Genomic DNA, 23,669 nt, shown 5'->3' with positions numbered 1-23,669 from the left:
TGGGGTAGGCCTGGGCTTTTGAAGAGGGACAGTATTCACCCCTTGCAGGCTGGTGCTGATCTCCAGTCCAAAAGCATAGCTCATAGGCTTGAGGCAAATCGCTGATTAGCTAGAGCCTAGTCCACGCGGCAGGCAAACTGGCATAATCGACTGCCTGCTAGTTGCTTAGAGTCGTCACCTAGTGTTCATGATATTGGGACTGTGCTTGTTCCCCACACTTTTTATCATGGATGTCTATTCTATCATAGTGTATGTCATAATAACTTGATAAATAAATAAACCAAATCCATTGTTAGATAGGTGCAATGCTAGGCTAAAACTCGGACTGCCAAATGTAAGATCACTGGCTCCTAAGGCGTTACTAATAAATGAAATGATTACAGATTTTAGTCTTGGTGCCCTATGCCTTACTGAGACCTGACTTAAACCTAATGAATGGCATTGAATGAATCTACTACAGCTGAATATAGTTATGAGTAAAACCCTCAACCAAATGCAAAGGTGGTGGCATTGCTGCAGTATTTTAATCAAACCTAGGAGTGTCTGAGAAAAGTGGTTATAGCTTTAGCACATCTAGTTCTTAGTTTTGCTTAAATATGGTGTCCCACAGGAATCAGTGCTGGGCCTGCTACTATTCACTTTATAAATGCTACCACTTGGTAACATTATTAGAAATCATGGTGTTGGGTTCCATTGTTATGCTGATGATACACAGTTATATATATCTGTTAAACCAGATGATGCAGTGCAGCTCTCTGTTAGAATACTACTAGACATCTGGTGTTGGATGGCACAAAATTCGGTTTTCTTATGTTAAATCCAGAAAAAGCAGAAGTACTGCTAGTTGGACCCTAGGTAGCTTGATAACCACAGTCTTGGTGGTCTTCCTACTCAGTTGAACACAGTGATCAGGGATCTTGGTGTCCTGGTTAATTCAGATCTATGTCTCGATTAGGGCTGCACGGTATTGGGGGAAAAAATCACATTTGCAATATTTATTCTTTTTGCGATATATACTCAGCAAAAAAAGAAACGTCCCTTTTTCAGGACTGTGTATTTCAACAATAATGTTGTAAAAATCCAAATAACTTTACAGATCTTCATTGTAAAGGGTCTAAACAATGTTTTCCATGCATGTTCAATTAACCATAATCAATTAATTAACATGCACATCCGAATATCACACCTATGTGACAGGTACAGGATGGCCACAACAACTGCCCGAGTCACACCAGGAACACACAAGCCCTCAGTCCAGCCTCTCTCAGCCTATTGCGGACAGTCTGAGCACTGATGGAGGGATTGTGTGTTCCTGGTGTGACTCGGGCAGTTGTTGTGGCCATGCTGTACCTGTCACGCAGGTGTGATATTCGGATGTATCGATCCTGTGCAGGTGTTGTTACACGTGGTCTTCCACTGCGAGGATGATCAGCTGTCCTTCCTGTCTCCCTGTAGCGCTGTCTTAGGCGTCTGACAGTGCAGACATGGCAATTTATTGCCCTAGCCACATCAGTAGTCCTCATGCGATCCCTGCAACATGCCTAATGCACGTTCACGCAGATGAGCAGGGACCCTGGGCATCTTTCTTTGGGTGTTTTTCACAGTCGGTAGACAAGTCTCTTTAGTGTCCTGCGTTTTTAGAACTGTGACCTTAAATGCCTACTTTCTGTAAGCTGTTATGGTCTTAACGACCATTCCACAGGTGCATGTTAATTAATTGATTATGGTTAATTGAACATGCATGGAAAACATTGTTTTTAAGCCCTTTACAATGAAGATCTGTAAAGTTATTTGGATTTTTACAACATTATTGTTGAAATACACAGTCCTCAAAAAGGGACGTTTCTTTTTTTGCTGAGTATATATTGCGATATTGGGATTTTTAAAAATCTAATTAGTTTAATAGCTGTATTGCAGGGAAATTCAGCTAAAATTTAAAGAGGTCCAGTTACAGAAAATTTCTTGAAGCAAAGTTCTGGAAGATCATAATGTCTAACTCTTTAGTGTAGATGTATATTTAAGTAGCCTATCGGTTGTATCAACATTGCATGTAATCAGTATCTCACTCTCAAGTTAATTCAGTACAATTCAATTCAAGATTTCTGCATAGATATGTAATAATTCTTACCTTGTAAATAGTCTGCTTTTGTATGTAACCGTGTAAATATACTTTTGACGTAGCTTATTTTAGGTTTATAATGGAATAATGTAGATTTGCCGTAAGATTTCCTGTGCGAGTCTGAAATCGTGAGTGGCATGCCAAATGCTGAAAATGTACAATTTTTGTTTCACCTGAGTTGATTTATATAACAGATAACATTACTTTATACAGTTGTTAAAAAGTGGAAACTTCCACGAACATGAAATCACCAATAAACTATGTCTATTTATCCAACATGTTATATAATACATACTGTGTTTTGGAAACTTTTCAGCTGTATGATATCAGAACAGGTCAGCTACTCTGTTAGGAACATTACGGCTTTTTGGTAGCTTTGCTGCTGATATCAACACTAATGGCATATTAGGACGGACAAAGGGCTGCATACGCCAAACTACGCGGTTAAAAGTGTTTGCTAAACCACTACCGAAAAGACTACAAATGCTGTGCTGGTTAAAATAGAAGCGTCCTATCAGGTTTTAAATCATAACTTTCTGTTTTGGCTATTGGTCCGGCTCTGTATGGGACAGCTTCTGGGTCTGGACCCCGACCGCGGTCCGCCTGTTAGTGACCTCTGCTCTATTGGTATAATTAATGATTCTAGAAAGATTGAGCTGATTTTGCCCAAATATAATGGTAATGATTACTTAATTGGTACTAAACAATGCATGAGCATTAAACTAAGAAAGCTTATCGCATATGGGAGTTAACATGAGTGACAAAATAGCGCTGGGTTAAATGGTTAGCGCTGGGATCGAGAATGTTTGTGATTGGTGGTTCGTTCTGTGATCGACGTTTGTTAGCTGCCGGTGCAAAGTTGCGTGTTGGCCTTGCATCCAAAAACCTTTAAATTAGCCTAAATTATATGACAGACTTTTGTGGATTGTTTAAGAATAAGAACAGCGTGACATTTGTTAGTTTAGCAAAAACTCCAACAGCGCAGTCCACGACGCTTAATTTAATTTGCGTTACTTAACATTGCACGTTCTGCGATGTCACTATTGCACATGCGTACATCGCGATGACGATGCTGAAACGATATATCCTGCAGCCCTAGTCTCGATCCTCACAAAGAAGATTTTAGACAAGATTTTAACAACTCAGCTATTAGTTAAGTTCTCCCCAAACAAGCTTGATGGGCCAAATGGCCCCCTCTCGTTTGTAAATTTCTTATGTTCTTATGTACTAATAGATCTGCGTTCTACCATCTACAGAACATAGCCAAGCTTAGGAAGATGCTCTCGTTTCATGATGCAGAAAAACCGATACATGCCTTTATAACTTCCAGACTGGCCTACTGCAGTGCCCTCCTTTCTGGTTGTCCACCTGGATCCTTGCATAAACATCTAGTACGAAATGCAGCAGCAAGAGTTATTGCAAACTCAAATTTTTTTTTATCATATTAGCCCTTTTCTATGCTCCCTTCACTGGCTTCCAGTTAAGTCTTGGATTGCCTACTGCAATTGCTACTGCTATTAACTTATAAAGCACTGAATGGCCTTGCACCAGAACACCTTAGATATCTCCTTGCTTGCTTTGATTTCAAGGAACAGGATATCTATTAGTACCTAGAGTAGAAAGCTACGGCAGACTGCAGAGCATTCTCTTTTAGAGCTATGCAGATGTGGAATAGTCTTCCAGCAGATGTGCAAGATTCAGACTCACTTTCAGTATTCAAATCTAGACTAAAAACACACTTGTTTAGTCTAGCTTTTAGGGACTCTAGCTCTAGCTAGACATGTAGTGTGAGATGTAGAGCTGAGTGGCGATCAGTGCCATTGGCATTGGATGAAACTAACTATCAGTGCTGTCACTCTAGCTTCACACTTCCTCATGGTATTGAAGTGCTGACATTCAGGGACTCCCCATGCCTGCATTCCTAAATGTTTCTCCCTCCTACTTATGCTGCCATAGCCATATCTGCCGGAACTTATATATTACACTCACCAAACTCTTTGCACTGCCTCTAGTCTCCCCTACTTTGGCTAATTGCACATTTTATTTCCACTACCCCTCCTGGGTTGTACTGCCTGGAGACCACAAAATATCAAAATATTCTGCTACCCAGCTGCCTGCGACGCCTCCACTACCTGTGGCGTCTTTCTGGCCTGCTCACCCTTCTGCCTGTGACGTCTCTCCTGTATGCCCTGTTGCTATACTGCTGTTCGTACTGCCATCAGAAGCAGCACATGCATCTACCGGCCTGCTCCCTGCTTTGCAACTCAAATCTTTAGATTTGAATAATGTGAATTTGGACTTCTGCCATCTTGCCCACTTAACTTTGACTTCCTCTGCCGGCTCCTGGAGGGTGGGCTCCCCCTTTGAGTCTGACTCCTCCCAAGGTTTCTTCCTTTTAGGGCAGGGGTGCCCAAAGTGGGGCCCGGTGGGCCAAGGTTGGCCCGCCGTACTATTTAGATTGGCCCGCCAATGAATATCTAAAATTTTAAATTATACTGTACTAAAATTTGTTTAAAAAATTCTTAAAGCAAGAATCCCAGTGTAGCTATCAGTGCGTTTACTTTTTAGTGTACGTTGGCCTAACTAATATACAGTCGAACCCGGTTATGTCGCCGGCCTAGGGGGTTGCCAAAAAGCGTCGAGATAACCGAAAACCAATATGGCGGCAATATACTGTATTAAGATAAGATATGCTTGAAATGTATTTATGTGCGTTAATAAATTAGAATGTACATGCACGGGTTTTTGGCGTTGCCGTGATTTGTTTGATGACGCGATCGGCATGCTAATAAAATGCACATACATGTCGGCTAACAACAAAAGGCATATGTGCACCAACTAAAAGCGGAGATTTACCAGTATACAATAAAAATCACCGTCGATTCTCGATACAAACCTTTAATTATATTATCCAACATTGCAAACACAAAGATCGCTCACAAAATCACAAAAAAACCTGCGGGGTGTAGTCCGTTGTTACAAAAAGCAAATCTGCAGTGTCAAAATTACATTCACAAGTCATTTCGCTCTGACAGCTCTGAAATGTATCGTACACGCAGTTAATATGGTTTCTTTACAAAGTCTAAAATGCTTTGTTGCTTTTTGCCTTTAACAGTCTGCTTGAAAACAAATGCTTCGATATTATTTATGCTGTCTAAAACAGTCCATCCCCTACAAAACAACCATACTGTCGAATTTTTTGTAGCATTTCTATCACCTCACCGGCAGAGGGAATTGGTTCCAAATCTTCGTCCGCATCTTCTTCATCTTCGTTGTCATTGCCGCATGCAGATATGCTTGGCTTTGGTTTTGATGGGGATTTACCTAGATCGCGTTTCACCTGCGTTGTTCAGCGAATTACCATGCGAATGCGATTTGAATACGCGCTGTTTAGCACTTGTGATACATTTTAAAAAGCCGGCGATTAGTCACGGGGATCGAGATAACCGATGTTAAGTGGCGATTTTGGCCCTCTTTCGTGCTCAAGATATTAGGGTTCGGCGACATAAAAGAATCGACATAACCGATGAGAAATGCTATTGCAATAAGGGAATTTGGCGGTTCCACTTCAAAAACGTCGACTTAATAGGGTTGACGAGTTAGCCGAGGTCGAGATAAGTGGGTTCGACTGTATATTATACAGTCCTCACTCATGGTGCTTTGATTACATTTTGGCCCACTAAGGGAAAATGTTTGGGCACCCCTGTTCTAGGGAGTTTTTCCTTGCCACTGTCGCCTCTGGCTTGCGCACTGGGGGTTTTGGGCAGGGATAATGTAAAGCACTTTGAGACAATATGATATTGTGAAAATGTACTATAAAAGTATAATTTAACTGAACTGAATTGAATTGAATTGAGATATGGGGCTCTATTTTGACTATCTAACGCAAAGCGCAACTAACATTTATGGGCATGTCCAAATCCATGATGGCAGGAAAAAACACAGACTTTGCACTAGCGCACACTGCAAAAAGGGTGTCCTAATTCTCTTACTTATTAGAGGCATATTGTGGCCATGACAATGAACCAATACGAATGGCATGTCACCTCACCTTTAAAAGGCAGCAGCGCATGATCTACAGCAGATTGCTATTACAGTGGAGTGTTTGCCTGACAAGCCAGATCGCTTTTCACCTGAGGAAATGGATGTGCTTGTGCACATCATATACAGGAGCAACACTGTTCCACCTAAGCCCTTTGAGGTAAAACAGGCATGGGATGAGGTGGCAGCGAGTGTGTCCTCCTTTTCTGGCATCATTAGATCACCCACTCAGTGCCGAAAGTAGTATAATCATGTCAGAAACTGGAGAAAAGATGGGGAAGCTCGCTGCTGAAGGAGCACAGTGGCTGGGAACGTGGATTTAATTATACTTCTGTGTTTATTTTAATGTTGGGTTTGCAGAAATATAAATAAAAGTGCACTCTTTGTTCTAACAAAACACAGCCAACAGTTTTTAAGGTTTCTTAAAATTTTCAAATAAAAGGCAACAAAGGGGTTACAGGCAATTCATCTCTTCTGCCATTTGATCCCTCCTTGCCTGTGCTTCTGCTGATGTGCACTTCGTTCTTTGCATTGGCACATACAGTTCAGCATCACGCCTTCTAAAGTCCTCTAATGTGTCTCATTTATGTCCAACAGACATCCATCACGCATGGCAATGTTATGCAACATTCAACATGTCACAAAGACTGCTGTATTGTAATGTTCCACCTGACTTATCTAAATATCTGAAATGCATTTTCAGCAGTCCAAATGTCCTTTCAATTACAGTCGTGGCCAAAAGTTTTCAGAATGACATGAGTATTGGTTTTTGCAAAGTTTGCTGCTTCAATGTTTTTAGATCTTTTTTCTCAGATGCTTCTATGGTATACTGAAGTATAATGATAAGCATTTCATAAGCGACAAAGGCTTTTATTGACAATTACATTAAGTTTATGCAAGGAGTCAATATTTGGAGTGTTGGCCCTTCTTTTTCAATACCTCTGCAATTCACCCTGACATGCTGTCAATCAACTTCTGGGCCAAATCCTGACTGATGGCTGCCCACTCTTGCATAATCAGTGCTTGGAGTTTGCCAGAAATTTGTGGGTTTTTGTTTGTCCACCCACCTCATAAGCATTGACCACAAGTTCTCAATGGGATTAAGGTCTGGGGAGTTTCCTGGCCATGGACCCAAAATGTCGATGTTTTGTTCCCTGAGCCACTTGGTTATCACTTTTGCCTTATGGCACAGTGCTCCATCATGCTGGAAAAGGCAATGTTTGTCACCAGACTGTTCTTTGGTGGTTGGGAGAAGATGCTCTCGGAGGATGTTTTGGTACCATTCTTTAGTCATGACTGCGTTCTTAGGCAAAACTGAGTGAGCCCACTCCCTTGGCTGAGAAGCAACCCTACACATGAATGGTCTTAAGATGCTTCACTGTTGGCATGACACAGGACTGATGGTAGCGCTCACCTTTTCTTCTCCGGACAATCTTTTTTTTTTTTTCCGGATGCTCCAAACAATTGGAAATGGGATTCACCAGAGAAAATGACTTTATCCCAATCCTCAGCAGTCCAATCCCTGTACCTTCTGCAGAATATCAGTCTGTCCCTGATGTTTTTCTTGGAGAGAAGTGGCTTCTTTGCTGCCCTTCTTGACACCAGGCCATCCTCCAAAAGTCTTCACCTCATTATGTTTACAGATGCACTCACACCTGCCTGCTGTCATTCCTGAGCAAGCTCTGCACTGGTGGTGCCCCGATCGCACGATCGCACAGCTGAATCAACTATTGGAGATGGTCCTGGCACTTGCTGGACTTTCTTGGGTGCCCTGAAGCATTCTTCACAACAATTGAATCTCAGTCCTTGAAGATTTTGATGATCCAATGAATAGTTGATTTAGGTGCAATCTTAATAGCAGCAATATTCTTGCCTGTGAAGCCATTTTTGTGCAAAGCAATGATGACTGCATGTGTTTCCTTGCAGGTAACCATGGTTACCAGATGAAGAATAATGATTTCAAGTACCACCCTCCTTTTAAAGCAGCCAGCCTGCTATTCTATTCCAGCCTTGTCTTCGTTAACACTCTCACCTGTGTTAACGAGAGAATCACTGAAATGATGTCAGCAGGTCCTTTTGTGGCAGGGATGAAATGCAGTGGAAATGGGTTTTTTGGGATTAATATGGCGTTAAATTAGTGCCAAAACTCGCGCGCATAAAAACCACGCACGTGTATGCGCTCGCGAGCAGAAAATCCATGCTCTCTACGCGCTTGCGTTTGCACAGCACTCCCTCGGCGTTAAATTAGTGCCAAAAGTCAAACCACGCGTGCGTGTGCGCTTGCGAGCTGAAAACCCATCCTCTCTATGCGCTCGCGTTCACAGGACCCTATCTACGCGCTCGCGTCGCTTGACAGGATGAATTTTGACACTTTGGAGGCGGGAACAGTGGCTAATATCTCCGCTCCTTTGATTGGTTTTTTAAATTATTGAGTACGATTGGCCATTTGCTTTGGTAGAAGATGAAGATAAGTGGTCACTGACCGCAGTTAAGTTAGCCTTATATTCGGTATTCAGTTTTATGGCTTTAATAACTTTTAACGGAAGGTTGGGCGTTTTTAATGACAGAATCGTGATGTCCAGTAACAATGCACACCGATTATTTTTGCACTTCAAACCATTTCGTGATTTGTGCATAATCGTGTTAATAGCTAATATATGTTCTTTCAGCTGTAATGACATGGTGGTTTAGCATTTTAGGCTCATGGCGACTGTTGCACACCCCTATGTTTCCCATATTACATTAAATACGAATTTTAATTCATTTCTTAATTTTCGAATGTATCCGTATGATGTGCAATGGGACAATACATGAATGGGTTAGTAACTTTCAAACTATACAAGACAGGCACATCTAGTGGAGTGTGCTTTGATCAGTGGACTACAGGGAACAATGCACACCCCTTGAATTTTCAGAATAACTTTCTCTCTAACAGTTAACACATTAAATGCATATTACATGCCATTGCTCCATTTCATCCATATTGACAGTTAATTGATAACACAAATTAATACATAAATAATTTGTAAAAGTGTGATTTAGGCAGTGCACCGTGGGACAAAGCAAATGCACCGCAGTTGAATTATTTGATTACGTGTTTCGTCACATTTAAAGTGATCTTGAAAATCCAAGGGGTGTGCATTATCACTCCATCATGCTTTCATCCACTGATGAAAGGACATGGCTGTCCCATTTTGTTTTAGAGCTATAAACCCCTTAGTTGTTGCTCCATTGCACTTTAAGTGTATGCAATATAATAACTATTACAGACAAAAATAATCTGAAAATCCATATGAGGCTAACTTAACCACGGTCAGTGACAATTTATCTTCATCTTCTACCAAAGCAAATTGCCAATCATAGTCAAAATTTAAAAAAACCAATCAAAGGAGCAGAGATATTAGCCACTGTTTCCGCCTCCAAAGTGTCAAAATTCATCCTGTCGAGCGAGCGAGTGCTGTCCAGACGCAAGCGCGTAGATAGGGTCCAGCGAACGCGAGCGCGTAGAGAGGATGGGTTTTCAGCTCGCGAGCGCAGATGCGCGTGGTTCGACTTTTGGCACTAATTTAACGCCATAGATTAAGTTCATTTTCATGGCAAAGAAGGACTTAGTAATTAATTGCAATTAATCTGATCACTCTTCATAACATTCTGGAGTACATGCAAAATGCCATCATAAAAACTGAGGCAGCAGACTTTGTGAAAATTAATATTTGTGTCATTCTTAACTTTTGGCCACAGCTGTACAGTATGTGCTTAATTCCAAAGGTGGGGATTTCAGGGCCAGAGAGTACAAATCCAGACCAGGATTTTGTTTCAACCAACCAGTTGAGTACTCTGTGACTGTGACTCTTTATACTCAACTGCTTGGTTGAAACAAAATCCTGGTCTGAGTTTGTACTCTCTGGACCTGAACTCTCGACCTCTACTTAATTCTGATTAAGACCTCGAAAGCATTTTTCATGATAGTTCTTTACTTAATGTTTTTTTTGTGTTGGCTATGATTACACTAAAGGATCAGATGTATTCTATAATAAAACATATATAAATGAAATTAAAATAAAAAATCATTAGTGCACTTTGAGCACGCATCTGTGTCTGTACTGCACCTGCACGTTTCTACAGTGCGCCACTTAAATACCGTTTAACAGTGCGCCACTGACTTTAAATGTGGTTTTTGTTGGTCAAAAGCACAATGTCATTTTGCAATGCCGACAATGCACCCAGCTACACGTCATTTAAAAAAAAAAAAAAACACCACTCCTACGAGAGGAAAAGAGTTGCTCACGGGGAGAGGCGCCGAGCTGGGGTGGGCATACTTATTGCTCCCTGGCTGGGTGCCTGTACATTGGGGTTTACCGCGGTGGACGAGAGGGTAGCCTCCCTTCGCCTTCGAGTGGGGGGACGGGTACTGACTGTTGTTTGCGCTTATGCGCCAAACGGAAGTTCAGAATACCCACCCTTTTTGGAGTCCTTGGAAGGGGTGTTGGAGAGCGCTCCCCCCGGGGACTCTCTTGTTCTGCTGGGGGACTTCAATGCCCACGTGGGCAATGACAGTGAGACCTGGAGTGGCGTGATTGGGAGGAACGGCCCCCCCGATCTGAACCCGAGTGGTGTTCTGTTGTTGGACTTCTGTGCTCGTCACGGATTGTCCATAGTGAACACCATGTTCAGGCATAAGGATGTTCATATGTGCACTTGGCACCAGGACACCCTAGGCCGCAGTTCGATGATCAACTTTGTAGTCGTGTCATCGGACTTGCGGTCGCATGTCTTGAACACTCGGGTGAAGAGAGGGGCGGAGCTGTCAACTGATCACTACCTGGTGGTGGGTTGGCTCCGCTGGTGGGGGAGGAAGCCGGCCAGGTCTGGCAGACCCAAGCGTATAGTGAGGGTCTGTTGGGAACATCTGGCGGAATCCCCTGTCAGAGGGAGTTTCAACTCCTACCTCCGGCAGAACTTCTCCCATGTTCCGGGGGAGGCGGGGGACATCGAGTCCGAATGGGCCATGTTCCGCGCCTCCATTGTGGAGGCGGCTGACCGGAGCTGTGGCCGTAAGGTGGTCGGTGCTTGTCGCGGCGGCAATCCCCGAACCCGCTGGTGGACACCGGTGGTGAGGGATGCCGTCAAGCTGAAGAAGGAGTCCTATCGGGCCTTTTTGGCCTGTGGGACTCCGGAAGCAGCTGATGAGTACCGGCAGGCTAAGCGGAATGCGGCTTCGGCGGTCGCTGAGCCAAAGACTCGGGTATGGGAGGAGTTTGGCGAGGCCATGGAGAATGACTTCCGGACGGCTTCGAGGAGATTCTGGTCCACCATCCGGCGTCTCAGCGCGGGAAAGCGGTGCAGCATCAACACTGTTTATGGTGGGGATGGTGCGCTGCTGACCTCAGCTCGGGACGTTGTGGGTCGGTGGAAGGAATACTTCGAAGACCTCCTCAATCCCACCGACACGCCTTCCAATGAGGAAGCAGAGTCTGGGGACTTGGGGGTGGACTTACCTATCTCTGGGGCAGAGGTTGCTGAGGTGGTTAAAAAGCTCCTTGGTGGCCGGGCCCCGGGGGTGGATGAGATCCGCCCGGAGTTCCTCAAGGCTCTGGATGTTGCGGGGCTGTCTTGGTTGACACGCATCTGCGGCATTGCGTGGACATCGGGGGCGGTGCCTCTGGATTGGCAGACAGGGGTGGTGGTCCCCATCTTTAAGAAGGGAGACCGGAGGGTGTGTTCCAACTATAGGGGGATTACACTCCTCAGCCTCCCTGGTAAGGTCTATTCGGGGGTGCTGGAGAGGAGGGTCCGTCGGATAGTCGAACCTCGGATTCAGGAGGAGCAGTGGTTTTCGCCCTGGCCGTGGAACAGTGGACCAGCTCTATACTCTCGGCAGGGTCCTGGAGGGTGCGTGGGAGTTTGCCCAACAAGTCTACATGTGCTTTGTGGACTTGGAGAAGGCATTCGACCGCGTCCCTCGGGGAGTCCTGTGGAGAGTGCTCCGGGAGTACGGGGTGCCGGACTGCCTTATGAGGGCTGTTCGGTCCCTGTACGACCGGTGTCAGAGCTTGGTCCGCATTGCCGGCAGTAAGTCGGACTCGTTCCCGGTGAGGGTTGGACTCCGCCAGGGCTGCCCTTTATCACCGATTCTGTTCATAACCTTTATGGACAGAATTTCTAGGCGCAGCCAGGGCGTTGAGGGTGTCCGGTTTGGTGACCTCAGGATTAGGTCTCTGCTTTTTGCAGATGATGTGGTTCTGTTGGCCTCATCAGACCGTGACCTTCGGCTCTCACTGGAACAGTTCGCAGCCGAGTGTGAAGCGGCTGGAATGAAAATCAGCACCTCCAAATCCGAGACCATGGTCCTCAGCCGGAAAAGGGTGGAGTGCTCTCTCCAGATCGGGGAGGAGGTCCTTCCCCAAGTGGAGGAGTTTAAGTATCTCGGGGTCTTGTTCACGAGTGAGGGAAGGATGGAGCGGGAAATCGACAGGCGGATCGGTGCGGCGTCAGCAGTGATGCGGACGCTGCATCTGTCTGTCCTGGTGAAGAAGGCGCTGAGCCAAAAGGCAAAGCTTTCAATTTACCAGTCGATCTACGTTCCTACCCTCACCTATGGTCATGAGCTGTGGGTAGTGACCGAAAGAACGAGATCGCGAGTGCAAGCAGCCGAAATGAGTTTTCTCCGCAGGGTGGCTGGGCTCTCCCTTAGAGATAGGGTCTGGAGCTCGGTCACTCGGGAGGAACTCAGAGTAGAGCCGCTGCTCCTGCGCATTGTGAGGAGCCAGATGAGGTGGCTCGGGCATCTGATTAGGATGCCTCCTGGACGCCTCCCTGGTGAGGTGTTCCGGGCATGTCCCACTGGGAGGAGACCCCAGGGAAGACCCAGGACACGCTGGAGGTACTGTGTCTCTTGGCTGGCCTGGGAACGCCTCGGGATTCCCCCATAGGAGCTGGATGAAGTGGCTGGGGAGAGGGAAGTCTGGGTTTCCCTGCTGAGACTGCTGCCCCCGCGACCCGACCTCGGATTCAGCGGGAGATAATGGATGGATGGATGGATGAAATACATGGAATGGCTGAGGTGTTCTTTGGAAACCGAAGTTTTAACTATCCAACAAGATGGCAGTAACTTTTAGGAAAACAAAAAAATGTTGCTTATCTTTTATTGTGTTGCTGTTAATTTGCTTAATTTATTTGTAAATTGTTAGGTTTATATTTGCTTAAAAAAACAACTATCCAGAAAAATAGCCTTAAATGTTTTCTACGACTAAGACTTTTGCATAGTATTGCATATTTTTGCCAGTGGTACTTGCTGGTTAGTGGGAACCCTCAGAATGTTTGATTTCTCTTTTCCTCTACATCCTGGGATAGGATCATTTATTTTTAATTTATGGTTTTATGTGTTACAGTTTTTTATAAGGTCTTTGATTGAGTGCAATGAAACTGGCTTTTAGCTGCATTTAAAATGTATCTGAAGAGTGTTTTAAATGGTTTAGATACTCCATAATAAGCTTAATAAAAGTAACTTATTTTTTTTTGTCTTTTAAGCTAACAACTGGCAGCTGGGTTGTCTTTAGAAGATCTTGAAAACAACATAAGAGAGGAATAGTGCAGTCTTGAAAATGCTCGAAGAGGAAGAGGACTTCAGTTTTACTAGTTCTGAAATGGGACAAAAAACAGTAGATGAAGGAGACAGAACAGGAAAAGAATTTGAAGAGCAAACTACAGATGCTTTAACTTCAGCTAGTATGACAGCAGCAGCAGATTCCTCTGATGGACACCCAAATACAGACCAGCAAAGTCCAAGACACAGACGAGGACGTCCCAAAAAAATTCACGACATCAAGAATCAACAATTTATGAGGGGGGAATTTAGTATTGTTAATGTGTCCTTGACTAACTCTCCACAGAGGCAACACACAGATTCTGAAAGGACATTAGCAAATGAAAGGTCTTCTGAACAACCTTTGAAAGGAACTGCTGACCAAGATCAAAAACATAGGAATACGTTTTCATCCTCATTTACCTCTGCAAATGAGCAGCCGGTAACTTCACAGAGTAGAGAAATTGCAGTTCTCATTCAAAATAATTCTTCTCCTGTTTCAGATATGATTCATCATGTTCCTGTGTCAGACACTGAACGTCAGTATGAATTAAGTCTAGAAGAGCAGTTGAACAAAGATGGCCACTCTGAAGGGGAAGAACAAGGCACAGCCCAGTCTTTATCCAGTATGTCTGATCTGACTTGGAGAGAAATGGTAAAATGCAAGAACTCACCTGCACTTTATCATTATACAGTGGCATTTGACAAATCTAGGACAACCTTGGACAAAGGAGATGAAAAAGATAAACGGGACACCCAAATTGCAGAGCTGACACAAGTAGGGAATTCTGTTTGTGTTTTCTCAACTGATGCTAAATCTACTGAACTGACAGATCAAGAAGAACTGAAATTGGACACACTTCAGGAAGTTCCTAAAGAGGAAAACACTGGTGGTTGCTCTCTGCCAGATGAGCTGAAATGCCTTGATCCTAATTTTACCATACCGAAGTCAGTATATGAGAAAACGTTCCAACCTGTAGAGGAAGTAGTAAAAGAACAAATGAATAGAGGAATGTCACCTGAACCTGAGGTTAAACATAGACGAAAAGTTGGTCGCCCACCAAAGAGAAAAAGACTAATGAAAACACAAGATTTGCAAAAAGTTGATCAGTCTCTTCAGCTTGACCCTGTGCAGTGTTTCCAGGGAAACAGTGATATGGACACTTTTGACAAATCCAAAATGAATGTTAAGCCCCTTGAAATGATCAAAAGCGAAGCTGCTCTCAAGCCAAAGCCAAGTGGAGTATCATATTTTGATGCTTGTCAAATTCAAACCTATAAAACGTCTGTTAAAAATGAAGGCTCTCAACAAATTATTTCTATGAATATAAAGCCACAAAGGAAGGTTGGGCGACCAAGAAAGAAATGCATTATTCCTTCAGTGGAAAGAACAGGGGTTGTTGAACATAATGGGTGTAATGCCCTTGTTGAAGAATCCATAAATTATTCTCCCCAATCTTTACTTGGCAGAAAATTTTTAGGTAAAGTTGGCATTTGCAGTGAAGAGCAAAATAAAAGCAAAGAACAACAAACACAAAAAACCCCTTTAGAAGTCTCTTCTCAGGAACAATCTGTGAGGAGGATAAGTGAAAAAAATGCAATGCATAAGGAAAAGTTTAATACTTTAATGATGAATCCAGGTGAAATTCAAGAAGACATGCAAGTAACTGGTAAAGAGAAGAAGGCAAGCACTCAAGGTTTGCGGGGTCTAAAGGACACAGATGAATTGAACCCAAATGGACCCCTATTTCAAAAACCAACACAATGCAGTCATCAGAAAAACACATTAACAGAAATGAAAAAAGGAAGGAAAGTGGTCCAGAAATGTTTACCATCACCTCAAAATGTTTTTGAGCTGCAAACCCAAAGTGCATCAGAACAAGGAACTAAAATTGTTCATGTGGACAGATCAAAACAGTTTTCAGATCAAGGCAGACAAAGTAAAGATATGAAGATTCAAGATCTAACAGACAATCTTGAAATTCCACAACAATGTCTGATGTTGAGCCAATCCACTGATTTAATTCAAGAAACACACAGCAATATGAAGGAGGGAGTGAAAGAAGTGAACACAGCATGTGAAGAGCTGGGGAAGGCGGGGAAAATACTTACTGGATTCAAGGACAGTAGTGAAGCAGTAAAATTTAAACGCAAAATCGGTAGGCCATTAAAGAAGAAAACACTGATTAAAATGGCAAGACAGCTGGTCATGGCACAAGAAGGGAGGGTAAATAAAATGAATCTAATTGGGCACCCAGATATTCAAAATTCCTCCCAGAATATTGCTTTGTATCATCCCAAAAAAAATAAAGGTAAGAAAGAAAAGCAAAAAGCCTCATGGCTCACCAGCCTCCCTGAAACTCATTTGCGAAGGTACACTCGAGCATGCAAAGTAGTTACAGATTACACAATCGAAAAACATGAAAGTCATCTTGGACACCGCACTAATAAACCCATTTTGACGCCTGATCCACTTCTGATTCCAGGCAGAACATCAAAACTGCGGAAAACAGTCACCACTGAAACCAAGACTAAACAACTGGCAAAATGCAAATTCCTGGGAAGGAAAAGAAAGCCTCCTAAAATAGACATCAAAATTGAAGAAACTTACCATCCAGACTTGTCAGATTTTTCTTTAGAGAATCCTGTTGCCTTCCAGCAGTCTCTTTCAAAAACGACAAAGTCTAATTCAATTATTTCCACTGGGGAGAATCCACTAAATATTTGGAATAAGCAAAGGAAAGCAAGAAAAATTAAACCAGTAATGGTTCAAATGGAAAGTGTACATCCACACGGCACAGACGGTATTTGTAAAATTAACAGATGTCTTTCTGTTCCACAGAACTTAACAACTCCTGAACACAAGCCAAAGTGTATACCATGTAGCCCAGATGTGACTTCAGACATGATTGAAAGAACTCATAATATTGTAAATATGAAAGGCCAGGGGGAAACTGAAATGTCACAGACATCACATTCTTCAGTTAACAGTATGCCTCAATTACATCAAGTTGATACACCCAACAAATATATTCTTTCATCTCAGGATACAGCAAAGACTTTTAATGTTTCTCCTGTCCAAGTGCCTAGAAAACGGGGAAGACCTCGCAAAAATCTCATCATTCTGGACCAGGAATCTGAGAAAGAGGCAAAAACAGAAACTGATCCCAATAGTTCAGTAGCAGATCAAAGTCCCCCTCTGTCAAAAGCATCCTATTCAAAATCACCAGAAATGGGAGTCTCTTATTTGGATCTTTCAAAATTGAGTCCAAAAAAAACTTGTAAAGTAGACAGACGACGGAAGAGGTTCAGGAATCAGAAAGCACTTCCAGGGCTGGAAAGCACACTGGATAAGCTTTTTGAAACCGTTACACAAACTGCAGACACTGAAATAGAAGGTGTTCCCCAGAAACATTCCAAAGGGTTAAATGTGGAATCAGTTCTGCAAAATGCAAGAGAAACAAAAGCTTGGCAATTGTGCCAAGTTGATACTAACTTAGTTTCCATGGTTCAACAGCACATCAAATTTAACAGTGCTCATGAATTCAGAAAACAACCAAGAAAAGGAGTGGGCTCTCGGAAGAGACGCAAGAGGAAAAGGTCTTGGTGGGATGATCGGGGAAAAACTAAGTGTGAGCCTTTGGAAACAAACTTTGAGCTAATGTTGAAAACTGATGAAGATAAAACAGCAATTGAGAAAATGAAGGAAAGTGTTACCATTGAAAAAATATCATCTAAACCACTTGATGAGTGTGTTAATATGAATCACCCTGAATTTCATGCAGCAAGTGATTCAATAACACAAACTCAGTTTGTGACTGAAGAACCTAAAACTGATGGGGAAATATTAGCTGTGGTTCAATCTGATGGAAGGACCAATATAAATGCTCAACAAGAGACAGATGCTGGAAACATATTGCATGAAAACCAAGACAATTTCAACATCCATAAAAAGTTCACAGAGAATCAAGTAACAAATGACAGTACTTTAGGAAATCAAATACAAATCAGCTCTTCAGGAAATGATATAGGAAAATCATTGGAAGTCATGTCCCCAGAATCATGCAAAAAAACAATGGACAAACTGTCAGCTGAAATTACCCAAGGCAAAACCTCTTCAGACTCACAAAGTGAAACTGAGGCATCTGATATGGATGCAAAGACAATGCAGTGTGAAGAAATAGGGACATCTGAGGTAACCATACCTGAGCCTAGAGAAATATCGGAGAATAGTAGGAAAGAAGCTGAGCAGATACCAATTCATGGAATAGAACCGAAAGAAGGAGGTGCCCTGACCTTGACATCCATAAAAAAATTTAAGGGTGACGAATCAGATATTCTTCATTTAGTGTCTACAGAGTCTACCATCCAAATTCCCTTTGACTCAAAATCTCTGGAAGCTGTTAATGGGAAGAACACTTCACATGAACATGTGTTGTCTAATCCTTCTGATGAGAAGGCAGCAAGAGAAGATTTATCATCTCAAACCTTATTTTCCAATTTGTTCCAAAATCAAAACACTGTAGAAGAAAATGTAAATGAACTTCAACAGAGTGATCAATATCTTGAAGATAAAAGAAGCAGAACTATCACTGAAGATAATTTAGCAGAAAAAATATTGGAGGAAGCGTCTCCAACTTCTAATTCTTCAAAACCCCGTGGACCAGGACGTCCACCCAAGTATCAGGGAAAGAAAGCAATAGAGTGCCATTATTGTGGACGGTTCTTTCATTATATCTCATCTTACATTATCCATCGTCGTATCCATACAGGTGAAAGGCCATATAACTGCCAGGAGTGTGGAAAGACATTTGCTCAGCGTTCTAACCTCAATACTCATAGAAAGATACATAACATGTCAGAATCTTTGCAGTGTCCATATTGTGACAACAGGTTTACTGATAGGGATAAACTCCTTGAGCATTGCAAGACACACACAAAGGGCTTAGACAAAACTGATTTTATTGAGAAATTGGAGCAAGAAGGCATACGTATTAAAACACAGCATAAAAGCAATTCTGCAAGCTCTACCATAACTCCGACAGATGCCAAACCCCATGTATGTGAATTCTGTGGAAAAAGATTTTGCTTTATTTCAATGCTGAAGATCCACTTGCGTGTTCATAGCGGAGAAAAACCATACACTTGCAAAGTTTGTGGCAAGGCCTTCAGCCAGGCTTGTAGTTTATATGCGCATGAGAAGATTCATTGGTCAGTAAAGCCATATGTTTGTACTATGTGTGGAAAGGGATTTGCACAGCTTGGAACACTGAAAACCCATCTTTGCCAACACAAAATAGAAAACCATTTAGAGAAGGTAAAGACCCCAATAACTTTCCAGTGCCACATTTGTGAGAAAAGATTTGGTCTCCGGCATCAGTATAACCTTCACATGCGTACACATACTGATGTTCAGTCTTATACCTGTCTTGCTTGTGGCGAGAAAGTCTCTGACCTCAATGTTCATCACCAGTCTTGCATCGAATTAGGTGGAGAGCAGGCATTAGCAGAGGATGGAGGAACTAATTCACCAGTTTGTCAAGTTTCAGAAAAATCTCAATATCAGTATAGTCAACATTTTCAATCCCAGCCCCTACAGCATTCAGAGGTCAAAAGCTACCAGTATCAGCCACAACCCCTTCAACCACAGTATGAAGACTATCAGAAAACTCGGGCTGACATATCTTACCCTCAAGTACAAAACTATAAACCGTTCCATATGAAAAAGGGGAACCATTCTTCACAAACTTACCCCATAGTTATAGATTCATCCACACGACAGACTGAAATTTCAAACTTAGAATACCTTCAACAGTACTCTCTTTCAAGGTACTGTTGCTTTCAATTGCAACGTTACAATCATAAATCTAATCCCAGGAAATATTTATGCCCACACTGTGGCAGACTCTTTAGACATTTGGGGCGACTTCGAGCTCACATGCTAACCCATATTCGGGGACAGACCTACACATGTGGACACTGTGGCAGGGTCTTGGAAAACTGGAACAAATTCTGGTTGCATCAGCGAGTTCATAAACAACAGCAAGGACGTTTCTTTTGCTCCACATGCGGTCAGGGTTTTCGCTTCACTGGATTGTATAAGCAGCATTTGGAGGAACATACAAAGCAACAAGCATATGGATGTCCTCTCAGTCCTTGTACATCTTCCCATGAAGAAAGTTTAAAAACCCACCAGCGAGAGTGGCACAATTCTTATAAACCATGTAGATGTAGTATTTGTGGAAAAGGCTTCCTCCATCAGAGAAACTTAGAAAGACACCTTTTAATTAAACATAGCGCTCACTCATGTTCCTGTTCTCTTTGCAATATCTCCTTTTCTTACCCCGATGAGTTACAAATACACCTAAAGACTCATGCAACCCCAAATAACCATGTTCCTGCAGTTTCATCACAACCTGTCTTGCTGCCCTACAGATGCGCGGAATGCAAAACAAGCTTCAGAACCCTAAACCTGCTATTTTCCCATCAGCTGTGTCACTCCTCTTCTAACAGTACGAAGGCATGGCACACTAGGAAAATTGTTGGCCAACAGCACCAAAAGCAGCTAAGTTATAGATGTAAACATACAACAGCACCTTTTGTTCACCCTGAAATTTCGTCTTTGAACTCACTTCATACCAGGAGACAAAACTTCTATTCCTGCAAAGATACAATTTCAGTCCCAATCACTCATCACATTTCCAGTACAATTTGCCAAGACAGTTCTAATGTCAGCCACTCCATTCCACCTTTAGATCTTCTTTCTCAAGAAGGAGGCACTAAGATAGGCAGCCCTCCCAATATTCATCCCTTGGCAGATGACACATGTCTAACTCAGACTGTGCCGTCCCCCATGGTGCCATTTTCTGAAACTCAAACTGAGAACTTCCATTTTCATACCCAAACTAGTACATCCATCCGACCATCTACTCTTCAACAAATATCACAGACCCAGAGGGATCCCCAGAAAAAGCAAATTTCTCACACCTCAAAACCCCTTCATACTTCTGAGATGTCCACCAGAATTATTCGTAGAGTCTTATCTTCATCTGATGAGAATCAAGAGGATGAAGATAGTTTTGACTGTGCAGAATGTGGGGCGCAGTTTGGTGACGTTCCAGGATTATATGAACATTACTTACAGCATGCCAGAGGAGAGGTGTAAAGAACCAAATTGTTTAAAGAAAAAGGTTTAACAGAGGCCATTATATTTAACTTTTGCTTATTTTACTCATTTTTTCCTCTGTCCATTGAGTTCTATTAATATTTATGTACTTGGTACGTGTAAATATTCAGTTTATTCTAATGAGGGTGGAAGATTACACGTATACCTCAATGAGTGTGAGGAAAGATTGGTCTTAAAACTATAATTGGTAATGACAAGGCTGAACAGCTGATTTTGATGGTTGCTCAAATCCCAAAATATTACAAGTAAACATAGTCTGTAATATTGTAATATTCTGGTCAGATTTAGTTTCCTGCCTTTGAGCACTAGTATCTATAAAATGTTTCTCCATTGTTTTGAATGAGAACCTAATGTTAAATGGTTTGGATACCTTTTCACATTTTATCGCACTATTTTCTTAATGTAATGTTCATTTGTGGATTATGGACACTAAAAATTTCCAAGCTGTTACAAACTTGGAAGGCAATTATTATAAGTTTTGCCCTGAAAATGGTAAACATGATTTTACATTTATTAAAATTGTTTAAACTGTGAAGTTAATGTGAATTTCAGTAGTGCACTGTACAAATTACATTCATTGTGTTACAGGATTTTTTTCACTTTTGAAATGTGAACTAAAAATATGTATTGATTTCCTGTTGTTGAGATTTAAAAGAAAACAAAAAAAATAATTGTAATATAATTGTAAATATTCTGTTTTTGTTTCACTGTTAGTTTCCTAAAAAAGAAACAACCAAATCTCTTGTAACTGGCATTAAAATATAAAATGTTTGTTTTTCCCCTGATTTCAGTTTGTTACAGGTTTTACTTTTAAATTTGCTATGAAAAAAACAACCAAATTAACCAGTTTTCTTTTGTTTGATCTTTTTTGTGTTATTTTTATGTGTGTGTTATAAAGCAGAGATTAATGCAATAGAGGTTAAAAGGTTTCTACAAAATTTTCAAAAAGGTTATTTTTTTGTAATTCCTTGTAAATGTCATGTTCAAACAAATCAATAAAAATAAACTTTTATATTGTGTTTCCTTTCATTAATCGACTTTTGATATTTTAACTCATTTTAGAATAGGAAGATTTACTAAATATGCACATGAGCCTACTTTTTTGGTAATAACTTTAGCAGACACATTTGTCCGAAGCAACATGGAGATTAGAGAACAGGCTCAGCCAGTGTCCCTGGTGCAACTGGCTTTAAGGGCGTTATATAAGGGTCCAATTCTGATGTCATTACCCTGCTGGCAATGGGATTTGAACCCGTGACTTTATGTCCCACTCCAGTCTAAAAAAGTGCAATAAAACTTAAAATTTTTTAATCTGAAGTTAAATGGCCTATCAAAATCACCAATTGTCATCTTCCCCATGTGGCGACAGTAGGTAGCCCCATGGCCTCACTCCTCTAACATTTTGGGTTTGATTCCTTCCTCCGTATTCTATAAAGGTTTTCAAGTTTTCTCCTGTAGTCTAAAAACCAGAGGTTAGGTGAACCGATGTTTTATAAACTGCCCTTAGTCCAGGGGTGGGGAACCTGATCCATGGAGGGCTGGTGTGGGTGCAGGCTCTGTCAATCAGCCAATAATTAAGCAGTGGTTCTCAACTCCAGTCCTGGGGACCCACTGTTATTGGCTGATTGAGAGGCCATCCCAAAAACCTGCACCCACACCGGCCCTCCATGGGTCAGGTTCCCCACCCCTGCCTTTGTGTATGATCTTGCATGTTGCATATATATATATATATATATATATATATATATATATATATATATATATATATATATATAGACACACACACACATACACATGCATGCACAAACATATTTGTGGATTACTTCACCCTAATTGTCAGTGCCTGCTGACACTTATGAGAAAAATAATGTCTAAGTGTAGTCTGCATGACGGTACGGGCATGAGATGACATGCATCCATTCCTTTTTAAATCGCTTAAATAAGTAGCGTTGACAAGATCCAGAGCATATCCTATTAAAATAGGGCGTGATTTTTCCTAAGGTAGCACAATACTTATCGTGAAACACTCAGTCAGCTAGTTTCATAATACGCATATCCACGCTTAGTGCTGACCTGAACATACAGAGCTTATGAATTATAAAGAAAAACGTACAACTGCGGGATATTCAGAGTATCCACACACCGTGTACCAAAAAACGCTGGCTGCGTGCAGATGAGCCGCGGTGCTGCCCGGAAGAAAATAGGGCCACCTTAAAAGGGCACAGAAAGCGTCGATTTTCCGGTGCCTATTGGGTAAGAGGGCAATGGCTTTATTGTATGTTGATGCAGATGAACAGATCCCGAATATTCATCTCGTCCACCCTTCCGCCAATTCCACCCTTCGGATGAAGTATATATTCAACCAGAGGAGCGCATCAAGACCAGCAATTGTTTTGTAAGAAATTAGTTAAAACGGCTATTGCTAAAATATCGTCCGCCTGTTTGTATTACATGAATCACGAATGCAAACACGTTTACACGCAATGGATTGTTTTTATTATATATTTTTATTAATCATAACAATTGTGGAGACAGACCATTTTAATGGTATATACTGTACGTGTGTTTTATGTAGAAGTACAAGTAAAATGCTTATTTATGACTACAAGCCATGTGGTCATATTTATACAGCGGTGCTGGCCCACCGATAAAGGACGACAGAAAACGGAAATTTCCACCGTATTTCTCTGCATTATATCAATTAATATTTAATAAACGCCAATGAGTAATTCCTCCAC

The 23,669-nt window shown here is 41.9% G+C and overlaps 2 protein-coding genes across 7 annotated transcripts in view; both read left to right on the top strand.

Moving 5' to 3' along the window:
• LOC111854820 (uncharacterized) overlaps nt 1–21,943 on the top strand; it is a 29,969-nt gene extending 8,026 nt beyond the window's left edge. The window contains exon 2 of the mRNA XM_023833213.2: nt 13,691–21,943. Within this exon, the coding sequence (XP_023688981.2) occupies nt 13,765–20,910 (7,146 nt within the window). The 5' untranslated portion in view covers nt 13,691–13,764 and the 3' untranslated portion in view covers nt 20,911–21,943. The remainder of the gene's footprint in view (nt 1–13,690) is intronic.
• Nucleotides 1–23,669, top strand: part of LOC111854822 (uncharacterized) — a 39,045-nt gene that overhangs the window by 8,380 nt on the left and 6,996 nt on the right. For 4 of the 6 annotated variants that reach the window (XM_023833215.2, XM_023833214.2, XM_023833218.2 and 1 more), the window contains exon 1: nt 22,987–23,326. The exons of the other annotated variants lie outside the window; for them this stretch is intronic. The gene's annotated coding sequence lies outside the window, so the exon portion shown is untranslated. Of the gene's footprint in view, nt 1–22,986; nt 23,327–23,669 lie in introns of those variants that run through there. 6 annotated transcript variants of the gene reach the window in all.

The sequence above is a fragment of the Paramormyrops kingsleyae genome, chromosome 9 (assembly GCF_048594095.1).
Source record: "Paramormyrops kingsleyae isolate MSU_618 chromosome 9, PKINGS_0.4, whole genome shotgun sequence".
NCBI lineage: Eukaryota > Metazoa > Chordata > Actinopteri > Osteoglossiformes > Mormyridae > Paramormyrops > Paramormyrops kingsleyae.
This window is presented reverse-complemented; position numbering and strand designations above follow the sequence as displayed.